Source organism: Vulpes lagopus, chromosome 2 (assembly GCF_018345385.1).
Source record: "Vulpes lagopus strain Blue_001 chromosome 2, ASM1834538v1, whole genome shotgun sequence".
Lineage (NCBI taxonomy): Eukaryota > Metazoa > Chordata > Mammalia > Carnivora > Canidae > Vulpes > Vulpes lagopus.
The window spans coordinates 105,638,432-105,660,878 of record NC_054825.1 but is presented as its reverse complement, the minus strand read 5'-3'; the positions used below and the strand labels follow the sequence as shown (position 1 = coordinate 105,660,878).

General features: G+C 47.4%; 1 protein-coding gene and 1 pseudogene across 1 annotated transcript in view; both read right to left on the bottom strand.

Moving 5' to 3' along the window:
* FNDC1 (fibronectin type III domain containing 1) overlaps nt 1-7,348 on the bottom strand; it is a 101,700-nt gene extending 94,352 nt beyond the window's left edge. The window contains 1 exon segment of the mRNA XM_041744613.1: nt 7,091-7,348. Within this exon segment, the coding sequence (XP_041600547.1) occupies nt 7,091-7,199 (109 nt within the window). The 5' untranslated portion in view covers nt 7,200-7,348.
* A 6,947-nt stretch (nt 7,349-14,295) lies between these two features.
* Nucleotides 14,296-16,148, bottom strand: LOC121485722 (annotated as a pseudogene).
* Nucleotides 16,149-22,447: the final 6,299 nt, after the last annotated feature.

The window sequence follows — 22,447 nt, the reverse complement described above, 5'->3', positions numbered from 1 at the left end:
CAAACACCTTAACTAATGCTATTACAGTCTTGCCACCTATAGGAGAGGTGAGGATCTGCCAACTGCATAGATCAACAACTGATGGCTGTCACCACTGTTCCTTGGTCTCCTCGAAACAAACTTGAATTCTGGGAACCTCTGGTTCCAACACAAGGCTGACAGGCTCCATCACAAGGATCGGACGTCCTCAGAGAACCACTGCCCCGGACACTGAGGGGCTCCTGTAATTAACAGGAGCACAGAGCACCGGTCTCAAGGGCAAGTTCTAACAGGAGCCACTAAGGAACGGACGTTGCCTCCAGGGAGGATCGTGCTTATACCCAACTGCCAAATATATTTTGTAACAGGGAATGGGTTCACTGCAACTTCATCTGAAGTTAAGCCCCTACTGGAGTTCAACACGCTTCCATGCGTGACGGGATCATTTCTCAACAGCCAACGGCAGTGTTACCGGAGCATAGACCCTGGAAGGGCCTTCTGAGCAAATCAGAAAGGTTGGTGCCAGCTCCCACCGCCAGCCCAAAGAAGAAAACAAGGGGAATGAAGCGAGCACCCACACAGGAGCTGGGAGAGGCTGCAGGAAGCACAGAGGATGCGGATTCAGAAGACTGGGGGGCAAATCCTGAGATACTGCGGCCTACACGGTTGACTTGGGGAAGACCAGCCAAGTCCTGTGAACCTGCTTCCCTCCTGGTGAGGGGAGGATGCTACCAACTGCACAGGTGGCGACGGAAATCGGATGACACGACATACAGAGACATGGTAAACTCCGTGGCACTTTTAACTGCTGGTTAGTATTAAAAAGAAATTAAAGCGCACGCCAGGAGAACTCCATGGAAAAATGAAAAAAGAATTGTGTAGGTTAGACCATAGAGATTGTGACGCTGTTAGAATTTAATCATTTTCCCCACGCACAGGTTCCCTTGTCCTTCCCCGTCTTCCAGCTGCTGCAGCTCTGGGGGCCCAGCAGAGATGCCAGGGGGTCCCCCAGCGCCCCCGCTTCAGCTTTAGGCTCCAAGCTCCTCCTCACCAAGGATCAGCTGAAAATTACTAACAAGCCTCAGTTCCACCCTGAATGCATGATCTGTCCCCGACTTACTGTCCGTAGGCAGCTTCAATGAGGAGCAAAGCTGACAAGAGGCAGGCACTAAGGGAACCCAAAGCAGATAACTAACTAACTGCACATTTGTCCTAATTTTCTTATCTCCCGGGAAGCCGCAGCTGCTCGGGAGGCCTTGCAAGGAGGTCAGCAGGCGCTGGAACCGTCGCCAGCAGGCCAGCAGCGCCCTCTAAGGGCCGCGGAGCGCAAGCGCGGCCGCCCGCGGGGCCCGGAGGCGAAGGAAGGGGGGGACGGATGTCTTCCTCATGAGGTCACCTAACTTAGCTCAGTGGCACGAAGGAAGACACCTATTCAAAATTCCTAAATTCTAACCATCTGGCCCAACTGGAGAAATTTCCTTAATGAATAACCAATAATAACACAATTCCCAAAGATAGGATTAAATTCCTATTCTTTGCAACAAGACAAGGCTAAATTCTAGAAGGTAGGAAAAGACGTGGGCTTCTATGTTTAACCAGTACCCTCATCCAAATGCCCCATATGTGCTCCCTAAAACTGGCACAAGAAATAAGCAATACTTGTCCCTGCCCCCAGCTACCCAGCTCTCGTCAAAGGCACCTGAAGTTTCAGTTTTGGATGTATTTTAAGACAAATATTCTATGGATTAACAAGTAAATATATGTATTTTTTAAAAAGATTTATTTATTTATTTATTTATGATAGACAGAGAGAGAGAGAGACAGAGACATAGGAGGAGGGAGAAGCAGGCTCCATGCCGGGAGCCCGACGTGGGACTCGAACCCGGGACTCCAGGATCGCACCCTGGGCCAAAGGCAGGCGCTAAACCACTGAACCACCCAGGTGGAGGATGGAGGATCCCTCCTCTCTTTTATTTTTATACCTTTAAATACTCTCCTCTCTATTTTCTTTTTTTTTTTTTTTTTTTATTCATGAGAGAGAGAGAGAGAGAGAGGCAGAGATACAGGCAGAGGGATAAGCAGGCTCCATGCAGGGAGCCCGACGTGGGACTCGATCCGGGGTCTCCAGGATCACGGTCTGGTCCAAAGGCAGCGCTAAACCGCTGAGCCACCCAGGCTGCCCTCTCCTCTCTATTTTCAAACTGAAAGAAGATCTCCTGATAAGAGATTTAATGATAATTTAAGAAATTCCCCCAAGTCCCCTAGGGAACAATGAAGAGAGCATTGCTCCTTAATCAGCAAAGGGTGCTGGGGTCCTTCCTGAAATGTTTGCTTCTAGACTCTCCCCGACTACCACCCTCACCCATCGGAGTAATAGAATAACAGCCCTCAATGAGGTGCACACTCCAACCCCCGGACCTGTGAATGTGTGACCTCACATGCAAAATGGAGTTTGCAGATGTGATTGAGTGAAGGATCTGGAGATGCGGAGATTATCCTGTGTTATCCCAATGGGTCCAACATAATCACAAGGGTCCTCGTCAGTGAACGAGGGAGACAGGAAGGTCAGAGTCAGAGAAGGCAATGTGTGGGTAGGAGCAGAGTGAAGGACTGCTGGCAGGGGCTGCTAGAAGAATGTGGGCACCTCTAGAAGCTGGTAAAGGTAAGGATCAGATTCTCCCCAAGACCCTGCAGAAGGAACACAGTCCTTCATATTAGCCCAGTGAGACCCATTTCAGACTTCTGACTTCAGAACTACAAGATAATACATCTGTGTTGTCTTAAGCCACTAACTTTGTGGTAATCTGTCACAACAGTAAATAGGAAACTAATATGCCCCACACCACACTCCTCGCCTCCTCCCCTGCCTATTTTCCAGGGAATGGGCCTCTATGACTTAACTAGAGATATGAATGGCCCTGGTAAGATATATTGATAATGCTCTGGAACCGTCCAGTGATAACTTGCCAAGGACAGGAATTGTCACTCTGTAATTCTATTACAACCTCTGATTCCACGGTTACAAATTATACGCTCAGTTGGTGAATTAAACAGTTCTCCCATCTAGGTGGGCTCCAGTGCACAAGATAAAAGGTAAGGGTATAGTCACCCTTTCTTCTCAAAGAGGACAGAAGTAGGAGGGAAACCCTACAGAGCTCGGGGGCAGGCTGGGCCACAGGAAAGCTCCTGAGGACTTCTAGAGATGGAAGGAATCTTTCCATTCACTTGGACTAGTGGAGACTGACCAGCTGGCCCAAGGCTGGCCCCACAGCTTGTGAATGACAGTCCTGAGACTCAGAGCCAGGCATCCTGAGGGTGGCCCTACTTCCCCTCTATGCCAGTGGTTATCAACCTTCCTGCTCTCTGGATACCTTCCTACTCTCTGGATTCCTTCCTACTCTTAAATGAATGAGGAGCTCACAGAGGTTACATTTAGGTGGGTTTTATCTGCTGTTATCTACTGACCAGAAATGTAAACTAGGCACAAGTTCCTATGTGTATGTTATGCCATTTTAAAATAGCAGCAGTAAGTCACTTCACATTGACATGAAAAAAACTGTATCTTATGAAAAATCACCATTTCCTAAAACAAGAAGATATTGAAAAGTGGCAGTGTTTGGCACATCTCTTCAATAGGAGACAGCAGGATCTCCTTTCGCTTATGCCTTCAGTCTATTGCAATATGTTGCTGTGATTGAAATAACTGAAGAAAATGCAGCCTCACACAGGTCTGTAGTTGGAAAAGCGTTTTGACAGCCTTAGGAATAATTTTGGAAAAGCTTTGCTACTACACCAAAACTCATCAAGTAGCAGCTTCTGGAAGGTTAGCTGTGATGTAGAATCTGCAACTACATAAAGAATTTTTCACATTTGTTACATGAAAAACCCACTGGGCGATCTTGCACTTTGGCTGGATCTTTTAGCCAGGCAAGACTTGATAACATTATGCCTTGGTCACTTGGAAGGAACTGACTGGCTCATTTGGTTATGCAGGTCATCTAAATGCTGACACACTTTTACAAGACAATATTTAAAACATCGCATTCATTTGTCTCACCACCGATATTTGTTAGAAAAGTTTTTAAGCATTGGGCAGCTTTCAAATGATGTTGGAGATGATTTGGCAAAATTCTAATTTTCATCTGAAAGCTCAAATTGTATCACTGGCAAGACATACTATCAGTTGTTTTACTAAAAGTGGCAGGCCCCTTGTTCATTTTTGAAAAGAAGTCTGTCAAATACCCAAGTTTGTCTATGGTCATTCTTTCTGATAAATACATCATGAGAAAAGAAGCTACTTCGGTTCACAACTGAAACTATCACACAAGAGCTTTTCCTCAGGATTATCAGGATTTCCCTCAGGATTTTTCTTTAGGATTGCCACAGAACTTGGGCAGCCCATAGAAGTATTTTATGTCTCTTTCCTATTCCTTCACACAGAATATTAAAACAACGTGTATTCAAGGGTAGAGATTTGGTACAATTAATAACTTTTACTGTTGCATCAGGACATTCTTAATTGAAACTGCCATATCTTTTCTTCACTTCAGTGACTACTAGATCATTATGGTGCCAATGCCTCAATTCACCCTAAGCACCAGTAGTTTCACCCACCAAACTTTTCTCCCTTGCTGCAAACATCAATACTGCAAAAAAAAAAAAAAAGGCAAATGGTATCTTAGTATTACTTTTAAAATAGTTTTGGCCTTGCAAATTCCCTGAAAGGATATTTAAGTTTCAAAGAAAAAAATTAAGGCCACCATAACCACCCAAAGATAACTGCTAGAAATGTATGTGAGTGTGCGTGTCCTTCCATTTTTAGAGACATGCATCCTATCGGACTGGCAAGTGCCACCATAATTTCAATGGTCGCCTAGTAGTTTATTGTAGGGATGGATGGCAGAGGCATCACTTGGTTATTTTGTTTTGTTTTAATTGACCACCAAGGTAAAGGGTTTACTTAGATCTTTAATATGCCCTGCAAATCTCCTCTGTTTTAAGGCAAGTCCCTCTGAGCTGTGGTGGCCTGCCATTTAAAGTGGCTCTGGGTGCTTTCATTATAGGGATTCTGCCCCCTAAAGGTCTGGGGGGGGGCGGTTTAGGGGAGGGCTTGACTTAAGCAATTTTCTGGGCCCATGCATTCATTCAGCCAGAGAAGGAGCGCTGTGCCCATGGCCTTGCTGTCAGACCCAGAGTACAAGTCTGGAGCAGTGACTGTAGCTATATACGGCAGGACAGGCAGGACGCCTTCCAGGGGAGCAGATGAAATAAATTATGTGCCCCATGATTTCTTTCACAGCACCGGGGAGCTATCTGCAGATTCTGTTTCTTTCCTTCTATTATTTCATTTAAAGGCAGTAGATATTCATTTCGAAATGTGCTTGTCCATTTCTAGTCTGATCATCATTTTACTGCAAATCCCACGTCAACACAGTAGAGAGAAGTGCCAGCAAGCATTCCAGCTCCCACATTCCACAGCTCAGTGGATTTACAGAGCAGAAGGCAAGAGAAGGAATAGCAGGGAACATGGCAACATTTCGGGAGCTACCTCAAAGAACCCTGACTCCAGGCACACTCAGATGTAACCCATTGGGCAGGTGGCAGTGGAATCTAGCAGGAATGAAGCTGGAATCATCCTGAAGCCAGTTTAGCATTACTTCCAGTTCCAGCCCACTTTCTGAAACAAAAACTCTTTCAACATTCAGAAATTTTAATTTCGGGGGGGGGGGCGGAGGAGGAGGAAGGAAGGCATGGATTGTAGATGGGGAAGTTGAAAGGCTTTTAAAAAGCTTTATTCTTGTTAACTGCTGCACCCAAGTATTCAGCGAATGCTTTCCTAGAGACTGCTAACAGAGGAACACAAAACCTACCAGTGGCACCACCTTTTAGGAAGAGGTGACTTTTGGCACCCCAGCATGGGCACATAGCTGCCCCGAGTGTTAATGCAGGATGCACCCACCAAAAAGAACTGCAAGACAACGTGGCCTCCCTCCAACTTGCCCTCATTTCCCTCCTATACCAGGGCAATCAGGACACGAAATAGCATCACAGAGCAAGTAGCCTCCCTTGGAATCACATCTGAATTTTTATAACCCAGCTGGGAGTGAATACTATCAACAAAAATGTGGACTTCTTGGATTCCTACAAACTGATGGCATAAATAAAAGCCACACCGTTTCAAGTGTGAAAACTGCCCGCACAGGAGGTGGGAGCAAGGGGGCCGCGCCACCAGAGGCTTAGGGATGAAAAACCCCACCGCAAACTTAACTCTCTGCGGGAAACGCTCCCCAAATCGGACACCAGCTCGCTGGCATTTTCTGAAAAGCGCTGCTCACATTTCAGCCCCGAAAGCAAGCGTCCCTGCCACCTCCAGTCAGTCTCTCGGGAAAGGGAGAGAACCCCAGATGGGTTCTCCCACAACGCACCCCATCCCCCAAGACCCACGTCCTCTCCAAGCCGCCAAGTTGCCACCGGGAGGTAGTGGCCTGGGTCGGGGCGCCGCGGATGCTTGGGCGCCGGGGCACCCGCCCCCCTCCCCGGGGCAGCTCGCAGCCTTCCATCCCCGAGGGCTTCTAGAGGAGTCCTGCCTCCCCGCCTCCCCGCCTCCCTTCGGGTCCCCCGACTGCCACTTTCCATCAGGCATCCCTGCCTGGGGCAGGTGAGCTGGAGAAGGATGCAGACGGCAAAGGAACACATCACCCCCACCTCCGCCGCAACGCCCAAGGGCGGCTTGTCTGTCTGTCCGTCTTTTCTATTTCTATTTCTATTTCTTTTCTTTTATGTTTGTTCCTTTGTCCGAATCTCTCCGGGAAGCTGGACTCGAGTGTCCGGATTCCGGATTCCGGGGCGTTGGACGGCAAAAGGTCGAAACCAGGGCGCTGAGCTCCCGGGCACCAGCGCTGCCCCGCGCCCGCCCCCGTGCGCAGACCCGCGGCCCCCGCCGCCCCGACCCGCCAGAGAGGAGGACGCGCAGGTTAGCGACACGACACGACACGACACGACACGACACGACACGCACAGCACAGCGCGGGACGGCGGTGCACGGAGGGCGCGCAGGGAAGCGGCGGGGAGGCGCGGAGAGCCGGGCAGCGGCGCCCGGGGCTGCGCCTACCTGGAGCCCCCGCCGGGGACGCGACGGGCAGCAGCGCCGCCAGGAGCAGCAGCGCCGCCCAGGGCAGCGGGCACCGCGCGCGCGGAGCCGCCCCGGCCTCGGGCGCCATCGGGAGCCCGGGGTGCGCGGCGGGCGGGCTGGCGGGTGCGCGCGGGGCGGGCGTGGGGAGCGCGAGGCGCCGCCGTCGGGCCCCGCCGTCCGAGTGCGGGTGCGCGCTCTGCGCCCTGCCCGCGGCGCCTGGCCCCGCGCTGAGCTCTCCGCCCGCGCTCCGGCCGCCGCGCTGCGGACTGAGACCCCGGGCCGCCCGCCGCGCCTTTTAGCCGCGAGCGGGCGCCCCCTGCCGGCGGCGGCGCCGGGAGGCGGCGGGCCCCGGCGGGCGGGGCACCGGGGGCGCGTCCCGGCTCCGCGGGGCCCGAGCCCTGGGGAACCCCGCCTGGGGGATCCGAACATTCGGTGTTTGCGGAGCGGGGGCGAAGCGGCTTGGGAAGTTCCTCGCATCGTCTGACCCGTCCCACTTGCTGCCTCCGGGAATTGGCTCCTCGCCTCGGACCGCCTGCGAGCCCGGGCGCCCGGGGATCCCTTCAACAGATACCCCTGGTGCCAACGCTGGGGACCCGAGCCAGGCCCGTCCCCCTGCGCGCTGCGGCCTCTCCCGCGGCTCGCCCCGGCCCCCACCCCCGCGCGCCCGGGAGAGGGGCGCTGCCGGCCGTGGACACCGCGGGCCCTGGCTGCGGAGGGAGCGCAGCAGCTCGTCTCAGAGGAATCCGTGTTGGAGAACGGGAAGCCTCCAGCCCGGGCCTGCTCTGGCCTTGCTTCCTCCAGTATCCGCGGGGCTAACGCCGCTCCCCTGCAGGTGGTCCGCCCTCGCCCTCGGAAGCCTCCCCGCGCTCCAGGCTGCCGGGAGCGCCCCCAGAGGCCGCCAGGACACCTGCGCCGCGGGGCCCACGCTGGGCGCCAGGGGTCCCGCTGCCCGCGCGTCCCGCGCAAACCCGATCCGCTCAGGCTCAGCGCCTACCCCTGGCTCAGGTCTCCATCGGGACACCCCAAAACTTGACCAGATGAATTCCCTTGTGCTCAATGGGAGTAGGATTTCCATCCCATATAACCACTGAGTCCTGACCAGCAAGTACATCCCTCCTCGTGAAATGCACGTGCATGCCCCCCGCCTCTCCGCTCGGCCAGGGGCTGAGATATTAAATGAACTCCCTGACGTTTATAAGCCCAGATGCTGATTTGATTGCAAATTTGAGAGTGCGTTTCATTTTAAAGTCCTAAGAGGAAACTACATACTTGAGGTTTAAAAAATCTAAAGAAAGAAAGAAAGAAAAGAAAGAAAGAAAGAAAGAAAGAAAGAAAGAAAGAAAGAAAGAAAGAAAGAAAGAAAGAAAAGAAAGAAAGAAAGAAAGAAAAGAAAAGAAAAGAAAAGAAAGAAGAAAAAGAAAAATAACGGGGGGAAAAAAGACCTCAAAAAAATCTGACCTAAGAGTCATAAATCTCTATCCTCAGTGTGACCACCTCAAAAATACAAGCTCTCTGAAGTGTTCTTCTCCTCTATTTTTCTATTGTCCTGGTAGACTTTCCTACTTTCTCCACACAATTTCTTAAACTCCTGGTTGTTGCTTCTATGTTGTTTATCAAAACAAAACAGAATGGATATCACTCTCAGGCCAAACAGATCATCAACTATTTGGTTGTGACCCTTTCCCAGCCAGCCTCCTAGTTATTTCTCTGGCTTATTTCTAGCTGTATGAATCTGTCCATTTCCACATCACTATGTCTGGTCCTAGTTATTTTAAAAATAACCATACATTCAAAGAGTTCAGCACTCTCCATACACATTGTCATGGCATTCCAATGTGGCTGGCGGGTAGATTACAACGCTCTTCTCATGTGGGTAAGGGGAAACCAAGTTCCAATCCCCATCCAGTCTACACCCCAGTGTAGTTTTGAAAGTGCATGTCTCATACCACCATTTGACATCAAATCTGGTTCCAGCTTCAGTTTGACTCATATGGCTCTTTAATTTCCTTTTTTAAGCAGCACACTTGAATATACCTATGTGGTGTGACAGGAGTAGAACATGATACAATCCCCATTCCACAATGGTGATGGGCACACAGCTTCTTTTTTTTTAATATTTTATTTGTTTATTCATGAGAGACACAGAGAGAGGCAAAGGCATAGGCAGAGGAAGAAGCAGGCTCCCTGCGGGGGCCCTGATGTGAGACTCAATCCCAGGACCCCCGGATCACGACCTGAGCCAAAGGCAGATGCTCAACACCTGAGCCACCCATGTGCCCCAGGCACACAGCTTTTAAAAGACTCTCCATAGCACAGAATGAAAGGGAGGGAGTACCCACAGCCCTTGCAATGACTGGGAGGAGATTGCTGATCCAGGCACAACACAGCTGGAGAATGGATGCCATAAACAGAGGAGAAGGGACAAAGAAAAAAAAGGGGGGGAGTTGGCGACTAGACTTCAGTTTGACATGAGGAGGGAAGATGGAGATTGCTTCTAACCAGCAATAAAATAAAATAATGCTCTACCAAACTTTTCTGGAGGAGTATCTATTTTGTTCTGATTCCCACAACAATCTTAGAGGCAGTACTCTGCTCTGACAAAGAGAAAATCAAGCCTCTGAGAGCTTGTGTGGCTTGTCCAACCCATGCTAGTGCCAGGTAAGGGCAACAGCCCCACCCTCCATCTGACTCTAGATGCACATCTTTTCCATGACACCATGGCACCTCCAGATGTCTCCCATGAGACTTTCAGCAAAAGCATCAGGATCGAAGGAGACAGTACAAGTAAAAGTATGTTTTACATGCCCCAGGTCCAGTACAGATTTATCAGAGACAACCTCTTTATCATCCAAATCGTGAGTAATTCTTGTTAGCAAACAATTGCACAATGATGTCACATTCACCTTCTTGAGGTTTGGAAGATGCAAGAGAGAAGGGGTGGTTACATGTCCATAAATCCATCATTGCCTGAAACATGCTTCCTCTCTGCAGAAGTTCTGATTAGTTTCCACTGCGAAGCGGTGCCAAAGCAAGTTCTCTTTTGTGCAAATATACTGAGAATTAGTAGAACAAAAAGGATTAAGATGTCTGATACACGACCTAGCCTATGAATTGTGGAAGATTCTGAGAATGTTTTGATTGCTGGGATAGGAAAGCCCACAGACCTCACAGGTGAGTTTCTGTCTAGGGTCCAGGCCATTAGACAAAGATACTATAAATGGAAGCAGCTAGACATTCCAGTTGATCACCTACCACTTGTCAATGGGCACAGGACTCGGGCTAGATCAAGAGAAATCATCCATTAATCTATTCTTTTATATGACTTTCGTTGAACAGCTGTTTTTGCATCAAGCAGTGTGTTAGAATCTAGGGATAAAAGGTGTCCGAGGCTCAGGCCGCCCCTGGCCTCAAAGAGCTTACAGTCAAAGTGAGATCGAAACACACACAAAAATTACAATCCGGAGCATCGTGCTATTTAGGCCGTAAGGCTACAGGCATCGTCCTAAATGCCGCCTATCTCTTCTCTGACTTTATTCTCCTTCTTTCCCCAAGCAGGTCTTTAACCTTCCTTGTGTCTTCTGTAGGCAGACATCACTCAGGGTACACTCACTCTAATCCAGCAGAACTAAGAAGTCTAGTTTGGGGAGAAGGCTTTAGTAAACCAGAGTAAAACAAAAGCTCAAAATCTTGAGCTTCAAGCACCAGTCTTCAAGTCACAGGTGGCAGTTTGAGAAGCTGGCTCAGGCACTAGGCCAGCAAAACACTCCCGGCCTGGCCCGACCTCCTGTCGAGAGCAGAACAGGGCTGCAGTTCCGTGGGTACTACAGAGGCACAGGCCGCAGAGCTACCATGCATGGAGCATGTCACACCAGCCACACATGCCTCAGATCCCATGTGTGTAGGTAGGTACTCGTGCTTAAAACTATTTCTGCAGTAAGCCTTTACTGAGCTCCTACTGCATACCTGGCCTATATTCAGGGGCACAGACCTGAGGTCACCTCTGAAATGTCACGGACCAGCTGACAGCTGACAGGGGTTTTGCCATCAGCAGCCCAGCGGGCTACCCCTGGGTGAGGCACAGAAAGGCCCAGGGTAATCCAGATGCTCAGCAAGACCCGTCTGTCCCCAGGAACACACACCTCTGGCTTATAGTATTACACTACCCCACGTGACAGGCCTGGAGAAGGTGATGAACAGACCCCCACCCTCTTTCCTCCTGGGTGGCACCCTCTGTCATACCGCTGACTCCGGCACACAGTACCCATGGGCACTGTGCCAACTCCCCCCATGCCTGCACCACCAAACCTGTCTTCAAGGACGTTCTTGTACCTCCTTCTAGCTGAAGTGTAAGTGACTGAGATGGCTTCAGATACTCTTAACTATAAGTATGTGGTGCTTTTCAACTCACAAGGCATGATCTCGTTCACCTTCACAAACGATGAAGGAAGAAGACACACTATTATGCCCATTTTACAGAGGTATAAACTGAGGCCATCCCCCCAGCCCATGTATATACTGTTAGTAAGTGGCAGAGCCAAAGGGCAAATCGTGATACTCCCTTTGTAAACTCAGCGCTCTCTGTGTTTTAGGCCAGTCCAAAGAACACTTCTGTGAGTTACCAGCAATAAAACATCAAGGGGGGCATTTCAGACCAGAGCCTCTTTTATTTACACTTTAGAAAAGGCACCATTTTTTTGCATCAGCCTTTTTGTGTGTGTGTGTGTGGTTTTATTTTTATTTATTTATTTTTTTGGAGCTTATTATTTTTTTATTGGAGTTCAATTGCCAACATATAGCATAACACCCAGTGCTCATCCCGCCAAGTGCCCCCTTCAGTGCCCATCACCCAGTCACCCCAACCCCCCGCCCACCTCCCCTTCCACTACCCCTTATTCATTGCCCAGAGTTAGGTGTCTCTCATGTTTTGTCACCCTCACTGATATTTTCACTCCTTTCCCTTTTTCCCTTTCACTAATTTTTATATTCCCCAAATTAATGAGACCATATAATGTTTGTCCTTTTCCGATGGAACAGAATGGAGAATCCAGAAGTGGACCCTTAACTTTATGATCAACTAATATTCGACAAAGCAGGAAAGACTATCCACTAGAAAAAAGACAGTCAATAAATGGTGCTGGGAAAATTGGACATCCACATGCAGAAGAATGAAACTAGACCCTTCTCTTATACCAGACACAAAGATAAACTCAAAATGGATGAAAGATCTAAATGTGAGACAAGATTCCATCAAAATCCTAGAGGAGAACACAGGCAACACCCTTTTTGAACTTGGCCACAGCAACTTCTTGCAAGATACATCCATGAAGGCAAGAGAAACAAAAGCAAACATGAATTATTGGGACTTCGTCAAAATAAGAAGCTTCTGCACAGCAAAAGAAACAGTCAACAAAACTAAAAGGCAACCTACAGAATGGGAGAAGATATTTGCAAATGACGTATCAGATAAAGGGCTAGTATCCAAGATCTATAAAGAACTTATTAAACTCAACACCAAAGAAACAAACAATCCAATCATGAAATGGGCAAAAGACATGAAGAGAAATTTCACAGAGGAAGACACAGACATGGCCAACAAGCACATGAGACAATGCTCCGCATCACTGGCCATCAGAGAAATACAAATAAAAACCACAATGAGATACCACCTCACACCAGTGAGAATGGGGGGAAATTAACAAGGCAGGAAACCACAAATGTTGGAGAGGATGCGGAGAAAGGGGAACCCTCGTGCACTGTTGGTGGGAATGTGAACTGGTGCAGCCACTCTGGAAAACTGTGTGGAGGTTCCTCAAAGAGTTAAAAATAGATCTGCCCTGCGACCCAGCAATTGCACTGTTGGGGATTTACCCCAAAGATACTGATGCAGTGAAACGTCGGGACACCTGCACCCCGATGTTTCTAGCAGCAATGACCACAATAGCCAAACTGTGGAAGGAGCCTCGGTGTCCATCGAAAGATGAATGGATAAAGAAGATGTGGTCTATGTATACAATGGAATATTAGCCATTTGCATCAGCTTTATCACCAACTCTTTCAGGCCACATTTGAGAAGCAAAGGAAGCCCATTTCTTCCTACATCCTTGAGGATCTGCACAGAAGTGGCACCCAAAAAGAAACTTTCCATGATTTTGTACCATTCAAATCAGCAGGCTTCTCTAATATAATTCATGAGCTATACTCAGTAATTATGTATACGATGTTCTTGAAAAGAAAAGGTGCAGTTGAGCTATTTCATGGGTTATATCCATCCCAGGAAGGAACCTCCATCCTCTGCTCTGGCTTCAAGCAGCAGCATCCCCACAACCTCTTCCTCCTTCTAGAAGCATCCTTTCCCTGGCCCCCGACACTCAGGATTGTCCTGGCTTCTCTGCTTCTCCTATACAAAGTCTCCATCTTCTTTGCTTTTAGGGCCTTTCCGGCTCTCCATCTCTTCTCTCAGTGGAAGAACCCACCCACCCACCCCGTCCCCAGGGGCTCTGCTGCAATAACCATGCCCCCAGGCCACCAACCCTCCTTGGTCCCCTAGTTACCGAGTCACTGTGCTGCTGCCCGCCACAGGGCTTTTGCACCAGCTGATCCTTTTCCCCCACTCCTTTCTGCCTTCCTTCTTATCCTTCAGCTCCTATCAAGATCCCCCCTGCAGGCTGGCAAAGTGCCTCCTGCCTACCCACTCGAACCACTATATGACTTTCCTTTACGAACCCTTCTCACAGCTGCATGTTTGCACTTCTCTGGGTGTTTATCCATAGTGCTTGACTGGAAGCCCCAGTAGGCCAGAGACCATGCCTGGTTTCGCTCCCCTGTAGCCCAGCACTGGCATGTGACCTGACTCACACAGGGCACAGTAAACACCAGTTGAGTGCACATTAGCTGGGGGACGTTCTGAATTCAGTAGCACCAGCTTGGTAGAATGGGCATCTGCAGGAAGGAAGTGGAAGCTTGGACCTCTGTCCCTGCCACTCCACTCCTGCTCAAATCCTGACTGTACTGGACACCTTCCATGCCTAACTAGAGAGTCATTGTATCAGCAGACAGATGTCCTCACTGTCTGAGAGACACTCCTGCAAGCACAACTTAGAAAAACTAGGTTTCCTGGGGTGCCTGGGTGGCTCAGTCAGTTAAGCATCGACTCTTTTTTTTTTTTCCTGCAGCACTTTATTTTCCTCACACAATGACGCGTTGCTGGAGCCTAATGTTCTCACATGACAGTAGAAACCAAAATTTGTTGTCATCTCTTAAAGAATTGAGAATTGTATACAAAAACCTTACATAAATTAAAAGGATGGATAAATTTACAGTTGTAAATGCAAACCGTTTTCCAACTCAAGGCAATTAACCACCCACGGTGTTCTGGCAGGAAAACATCAGATAAGACAGGAAAGTGGGTCCTAAGGCTCGGACCTTCCCAACCCTGTTAGACTGGCAAGACAGAAATGACAACTGGCTCAGACTCTTGCCAGCCTCTGGAGAAATCCTGGAATAGGGGGCTCTTACACGTGAATACCCTGCACAGATCAAGAACCCGATGGTCTTGCACATTCTCCAAATCAGTGGATTTCTCTCCCATAAACATGTTCTCAACCTCAGCCATGAAGTGACCGAGCCGCATGTGCTAAGGGGCTAAAGGGTTTAAATCAAAGATATGTACAGGATATTAAACATATACCAAGGGAACAGTTAAGTTGGATACAAGGTCAGGATCAGCAACAAGTTCTACAATCCAGTGCTGATATCAGATACAAGCTTCAAGGACAAATTTCTTTTCAAAGGCTTCTTCCAGTTTCACGAGGCTAGCATGAGGAGTATACACTTGCCAGGGCAAACTTATACGTTGGAATTGCTGATCCAGGCACAACACAGCAGCAAATGCTACGCAGCAAATGCTACGCATCTGTGCCCAGTCCATTTAGAAGCACTTGCAGTGGACGATGGAGGGGCCCGACTCATCATACTCCTGCTTCTGAGCCACACCTGCTGGAAGGTGGACAGCGAGGCCAGCCTGGAGCCTCCGATCCACGCGGAGTACTTGCGTTCGGGAGGAGCAATAATCTTGATCTTCATAGTGCTGGGGGCCAGGGCTGTGATCCCCTTCTACATCCCGTCGGTGATACCGGGGTACATCGTGGTTCCGCCAGACAGCACCGTGTTGGCGTAAAGGTCCTCCCGGATGGCCACGTCACACTTCACGATGGAGTTGAAGGTGGTCTCGTGGATGCCGCAGGACTCCACACCCGGGAAGGAAGCTGGAAGATCACCTCTGGGCAGCGGAACCACTGGACAGTGATCACCTGCCCCTCGGGCAGCTCCTAGCTCTTCTCCAGGGAGGACGAGGACGCAGCCGTGGCCACCTCCTGCTTGCAGTCCAGGGCGATGTAGCAGAGCTTCTCCTTGATGTCACGCATGATCTCCTGCTCGGCAGCAGTGGTGAAGCTGTAGCCACGCTCGGTGAGGATCGTCATGAGGTGGTGGGCCAGGCTGCGGCCAGCCAGGTCCAGACGCAGGACAGCATGGGGTGAGGTGTACCCCTCATCGATGGGCAGTGTGGGTGATGCCATCCCCAGAGTCAATGATGATACCAGTGGTGCGGCCAGAGGCGTACAGGGAGAGCACAGCCTAGATGGCCACGTACCTGGCTGGGGTGTTGAACGTCTCGAACATGATCTGAGTCATCTTCTCATGGTTGGCCTTGGGGTTCAGGGGGGGTTCGGTCAGCAGCACGGGGTGCTCCTCGGGGGCCACGTGCAGCTCATTGTAGAAGGTGTGGTGCCAGGTCTTTTCCATGTCGTCCCAGTTGGTGACGATGCCGTGCTTGATGGGGTACTTGAGGGTCAGGATGCCCCGCTTGGTCAGGGCCTCATCACCCATGTAAGAGTCCTTCTGGCCCATGCCCACCATCATGCCCTAGGGCTGGGGTTGCCCGATGATGGATGGGAACACAGCTCGGGGGCGCCATCCCCAGAGAAGCCTGCCCTGCACATGCGGAGCCACTGTCAAGAGCGGCGATCTCCTCTTCCATGGCGATGGGCAGAGGTGGGGTTGTGGCCTGCAGAGAGCGAGCGGTGAGTGAGAAGCATCCGACTCGATCTCAGCTCATGTCATGATCTCAGGGTCATGAGACCCAGCCCTGCATCCAGCTCTGCACTGCGTGTAGAACCTGCTCAAGATTTTCTGTCTCCTGGGATGCCTGGATGGCTCAGCGGGTTGAGCGTCTGCCTTGGGCTCGGGTCCTGATCCCGGGATGGGGATCAAGTCTCACATCAGGCTCCTTGGAGGGAGCCTGCTTCTGTCTCTGCCTCTGTGTGTGTGTGTCTCATGAATAAATAAAATCTTTTAGAAAAAAAAAAAAGATTTTTCTCTCTCCTCTCTCTCTGCTCTTCTCTACCTTATCTCTCTCTCTCTCTCAAAAAAAAAATCTAGATTTCCCATTGGACAATCAGTGCCATGAGTTTAGTAATTGCAAGAGGATACTCATTTATTATTTCCAAGGTGATGAAGGAATGGGTAACAATTAATTGTGTGACCAATTCAGTTTTCTTCATTGATGACACACATCCTGTTCGTTGTTTCTTTAATTCATTCAGCCGGTGGGTGTTGAGGGCTTTGGGGTTTGCATACACCATAATTTCTCCAATCAGATCATGTAGCTGATTTGGTATAAACAATATTAGCCACTGCTACCAGAGAGGAGTCCATGAGCCCACATAATTTAATCATCATCTTGACCAACCTGTCCTGTCAGAAAGGCAGATTTAGGGACACTCTCCACATGATCTCCTTCTCTTCTAGTCCATGACTCAACAATTAACCAAGTATATGTCAGGTGTGGGGTTTTTCATTTGTTTGTTCTTTTTCCAGAAGGTTTGTATTCCAGTTATTCCAAATACTGGCGACTCAAAGCAGCACTCATGTGTTGTCCCTCACAGCTCCTGTGGGTCAGGAATTCACAAGCAGTTAGGTTAGGCACTTCTAGTTGGAGATCTCTCCTGAGATGCAGTCAGAAGGTCAGCTCGGGGGCGCTGTCATCTGATGGTTGGCTGGGGCGGGAGCACCCACTTTCAAGAGGATTCACTTGCACGGCTGGAAGTTGGTGTTGCCTGTTGGCTGATGGCCTCGGTTCCTCTCCAGCTGGGCTGAGTGTCCTCAGAGCATGGCGGTTGGCATTCCCTGCACAAAACAGAGCAGAAGACCCAAGAAGAAGCAGCACAGCCTTTTATGACAAGCCCTGGAAGTCACCTACCTCCTCTTACATTACATGTTATGGGTAACCCAGACCAACCGTGATTCTGCACAGGAGGCGACTACATAAGGTGTGAAAACCAGGAGGCACAGACCATAGAGGGCTGACCTGGGGGCCAGCCACCACAGGTTGATATGGTTGCCATGTCCCCATTTTCCTGCCAAATCCCAGGTTCACTGACCAATGGTTTATTTCTCTTTGAATCTTAACTCTAAGCTCACTGCCCTTTCTTCCAGCTGAGGCCATGCTGCTGGAAAAGGCACACCACCTGCCCAGGCCCCAGAATGCCTCCTTCACAGGGTCACAGAACATGACGGCCTACCCTCCATTGCCTTCTCTTATTTATACCGTTGTCTCTGCTGTCTGCTGTCTGTGTGTCCCACTAACCTGTGTGCTGTTTTTTTGCTAGGTTATGACTTTCTCGTTTGCTTTTCTGGCAAGGATCCTTCTTGTGTGCTCATAAAATATGACATATATTGTAGCTCATAAATGCTGTGCAGAGGCCCATCAAGGACAGATTCCACTTGCAGCCTCATTGCATTTAGCAGGGCTCCCCTGACAGCACCCTGTGAATGGAAATGATGCAATTTCCCTCCTCACTGCTCCTGTTGGCCACTCCTCCTCTGTATACCTCCCTTAACCTAGAAGGCTCCCACTTGTTTTTGTTTTATTTTTCACCTAATTAGTTTGCTTCAACAAATGTTTTCTTGCAGCGTGTATTCCAATCTTATGCCACCTCCTCCTGGAAGTCTTCTCTGACTAGATCCTCAAAGAATTTTTTCCTGAAAATTCCTTTAACATCCATACCTGCATCACATCATTCATAATCATGTGTTATTGCTCCTGGCTTGATGGCAAACTCCTATTCCTCTTTGGTATCCCATGGAACCATGAAGGATGTAGAGAACACACCGGGCCTCAGAAATCATTTTTAAATATCTTAATTGACCTTCAACAAACAAATATAGGAGGCACAAGCGTGAGTAAGACTCAGTGTCTGGAATGATCTTTCAGAAGAATGATATTTTGGTGGCAAATTGCACAAGGCTTAATCATGTATCATCCACTGTAACGTGTGACTCATCTGAATGCTTTAGTAAACTTTATATCAAATAGAAGTTCAAATGTAGCAGTTCAAATGTGGTCACTTTGCATATTGCAATAGTTAGTAAACTCCTAAATAAGGCTAATTAATCAAGCTGGATAGTCTCTTCAGGCACTTGTTTGCTTGGTTTGCAGAGCCTAACATGAAAATGTCACTGGAATGTATTTTTTAAAAGCAAGATGTCTTATTATAACTGTCGGCAAGAAAGAAAATATGTAAAGTTTCAAATATCACAAGGAAAACTTGAAACTGCTGAGCCACCAAATTAGAGCTTCTTTGAGAAGAGAGACTGCCAGAGTTCCTCAAGGGAGGATGGAGAATCTCTCTGGCAAGCATGATCCTCTGCCCACTGCCCTCACTCTCCTGCTTTGCTCTGATGTCCTTCTGCTACCAGCCCTGAGTTCCACTCACTTATTCAAGATTGAATCATTCATTCAAGATTGTATCTCTGAGGTCCCCCCTCCCCATTTTCCATATAAAATACACATCAGCAGAGAGTCCTTAGCCTTTTAGCTCTTCAGAATTAAGTTCCCTGAAAGCATCCACTGAATACAGCCCACTTCCAGTCCAACCCTCCACCTAGAGAGCCTTCAGGGAGCCATTGGGCATGATTATACAGTTACAGCCACCACTGTCTTCTCAGGGATGTTTCCACCATGCTCCCTTTAAAACACATGGGAGCCTATAAACACATTTCACCTTTATGTGGAAGAATTATTACAGATGGGATTGGAGTGGAAAAGACAGCAGATTGTATACAAATGAAATATAGGGGCGCCTAGGTTGCTCAGTGGTTGAGTGTCTGCCTTCAGCTCTAGGCGTGATCCCGAGGTCTTGGGATTGAGTTCCGCATCAGGCTCCCCACAGGGAGCCTGCTTCTCCCTCTGCCTCTCTCTGTGTGTCTCTTATGAATAAATAAATAAAATCTTTACAAAAATGATAAGAAAGAAATATTACCTGACCTAAAAAAGCCAGCTTCAGAGTAGTACGAAAGAGAGGGAAAGAAACTCTGAGACACAGCTCCAAAGCAATTAGTTCCAGAGGAAAGGATATGACTGTGTGTGTGCCTGCCTGTGTGTGTGTGCATCTGTATGTGCGCATCTCTGTGTGTTTGTATGTGTGCATCTGTGTGTTTGTATGTATACATCTCTGTGTGTGCATCTATGCATGTGTGCATGTGTGTGTGTGTGTGTGTGATGCTTAATGCACAGGAGACACAAGCTTGCTAAGCTGAAGAGATAATAAAAGGTGTCTTAAAAGAGTGAGCATTTGAGCCAGACCTTGAAATAGAGGTATTGCAAGTGGAAATGGTGATCACAGGACCTAACCAGAGAGACTGATGTGAGGAAGGAGAAAGAGAGCTTTGAGAAGTTCAGGTTGGCTGGACCAAAGGATGTGTGAAATACATTCACAGACAGGATCTTGGGAGGTAGAATTAACAGAACATGGTATATGTGTGATGGAAAGAGGCTTTTAAGGGGCGCCATGATTAATCTTTGGGCTTACCACAAGCCAGAGACTGAATCTGAGCACTCCCAAGCCCAATATCAGCCTGGAGTCCTGAGTGTCCTAGGTCAGAGACATCTTCTGTCCCTTGCAGAACCAAACACAAACACTCTTCAAATGAAAGCATCCCCATTTTAGGCTCTCACAATTTCCACAGTCTAAGGTTAATCAGATAGGAGATCACAGACCCTATGAAAGGCTAAGTTAACAACAGATTTCTCAACAACAGGAGGTTGAAAATGGTAGAATAATATCTTCAGACTTTGAGAAAAAATAACTATAAATTTAGAATTGCATACCCAGAGAAATTATCTTTCAAGAATTTGGTAAAATAAAGCCATTTTCAGATAAATAGAACTTGAGAACACGTACTACCTACAGACTTTTACTACAGAAACTTCTTTTTTTAAAAAAAAATATTTATTTAATTATTTTAGAAAGAGAAAGAGCAAGAGTGGGGGTGGGGTGCAGAGGGAGAGGGACAGTGTGTTCCAAGCACACTTTTCTCTAAGCATGGAGCCCAAAGCAGGGCCAGATCTCACAACCCCAAGATCATGACCTCAGCCGAAATCAAACCAGGTGCCTCACTATAGAAACTTCCAAAAGTATATCAGGAAGAAAGGCATGACCTCAGAATGAAGGTCTGGGAAGCAAGAAAGAATGAAGGTCTGGGAATCAAGAAGGAATAATGAGCAAAGGAAACATTTGGAAATATGTAGGGAACCTAAACAGACACCCACTGTATAATATAATCAAAATAATGTCTAATCATGGAGTTAAAAAAGACAACTAAAATACTGGATCACAAAAAAATGAAATGAAGTTGGGGTAATTGTTGTTCAGAGTGTTAAAATAAACTTGTATTGTTCAGGGAAAGATTTGGGAAATTAATTTTGAGATTTTCAATGAAGTATGGCAAAATCTTAAGAGTAACAAGCAAAAATTATAGTGTGTAACCTTTTTCTTCTGTTTGTAACTTCTAAACCAATAGGAATGATTGCAACATTGATTTTTCAACTATGGGTGTATAAATCTGATAAAGCAGTAAATCTGTAGAAAATTTGAATAATAGAAATTTTTAAGTGTTCAGAATTTGCACAATAATGTTACACATACTGTAATTTGTAGGATGTTGCAAAACTGAAAAATATATAGCTTTAAACACCTATATTTAAAATTATAACAAGGGACACCCGGGTGACTCAGTCAGTTAAGCATCTGACTCTTGGTTTTGGTTCAGGTCATGATCTCAGGTTCCTGGGATTGAGTCCTATGTTGGGCTCTTCACTGAGTGAATGCTTCACTGAATGCCCAAGCATTCATCTCTGCTTGAGATCCTCACTCTTGCTCTTCCTCTGCCCCTCCCCCTGCTCTTGAAAGAAAGGAAAGAAAGAAAGAAAGAAAGAAAGAAAGAAAGAAAGAAAGAAAAGAAAAGAAAATTATAAGATTGAACTTAAGTTGAATGTCCAATTAAGAAGTTAGGAGAAAAAAAGGATAAATTATTTTTTTAAGATTTAATTTATTTATTAATGAGAGACAGAGAGAGAGAGAGGCAGAGACACAGAGGGAGAAGCAGGCACCATGCAGGGAGCCTGATGTGGGGCTCAATCCCAAGACTCCGGCATCACACCCTGGGCCAAAGGGAGGTGCTAAACTGCTGAGCCACCCAGGGATCCCCAAGAATAAATTATGTAAAGGAGAAAGTAAAGAAATGGGCAGACATTAAGGAAAAAGAACAAAGGTACAACAGAGAGTATAATCAAAAAACATTTGGAGTTATATTATATTATTATAACCAAATCTTTAGTGAGATTTATCAAGATAAAGGGAAAGAAGTCACAATAAAGAATAATGGGAATAAAAAAGAAACTACACTATACAAAGAGCAGATATTAAAGGGAAAAGAGAATATTATGGATTATCATAATTGTTTGCTCATCATTATTTGATCTGCTCAATAAATACAATGTTAATATATTTGAAAACTTCCATGAAATAAATTCCTGGAAAATTATAACTTACTAAACTTGACTCAAGAAGAAAGAGAAGGCCTAAATGGTCCTACAATTTTTAAAGAAGTTTAATATGTAGTTAAATATCTCCCCCAAAAACAAAATTGCAGTTTTATCCAATTTTAAGAGTCAATCCGAAGAAAGATCATTCCAGTCTTCTAGAAGATGGAAATGAGGGAGTACTGCCTCAGTAACATTCTGTGAGGTTAACAGAGCCTCAATGCCAAAACTAGACAACAATGGTATGATGAAAGAAAATTGCAGATGATCTAACTTGTAAACACCAATACAAAACTCTAAATAGCAGAACAAATCAAATCCAGCCAAGCATAAGAATGAAAATATCTCTTTTCCAGATTTGCTCGATCCCAGGAATTGAGGCGAGGTTTAACATTAGAATATATGTAACTAACCACATTAATAAATTAGAGGAGAAAAACCATATGGCTTTCTCA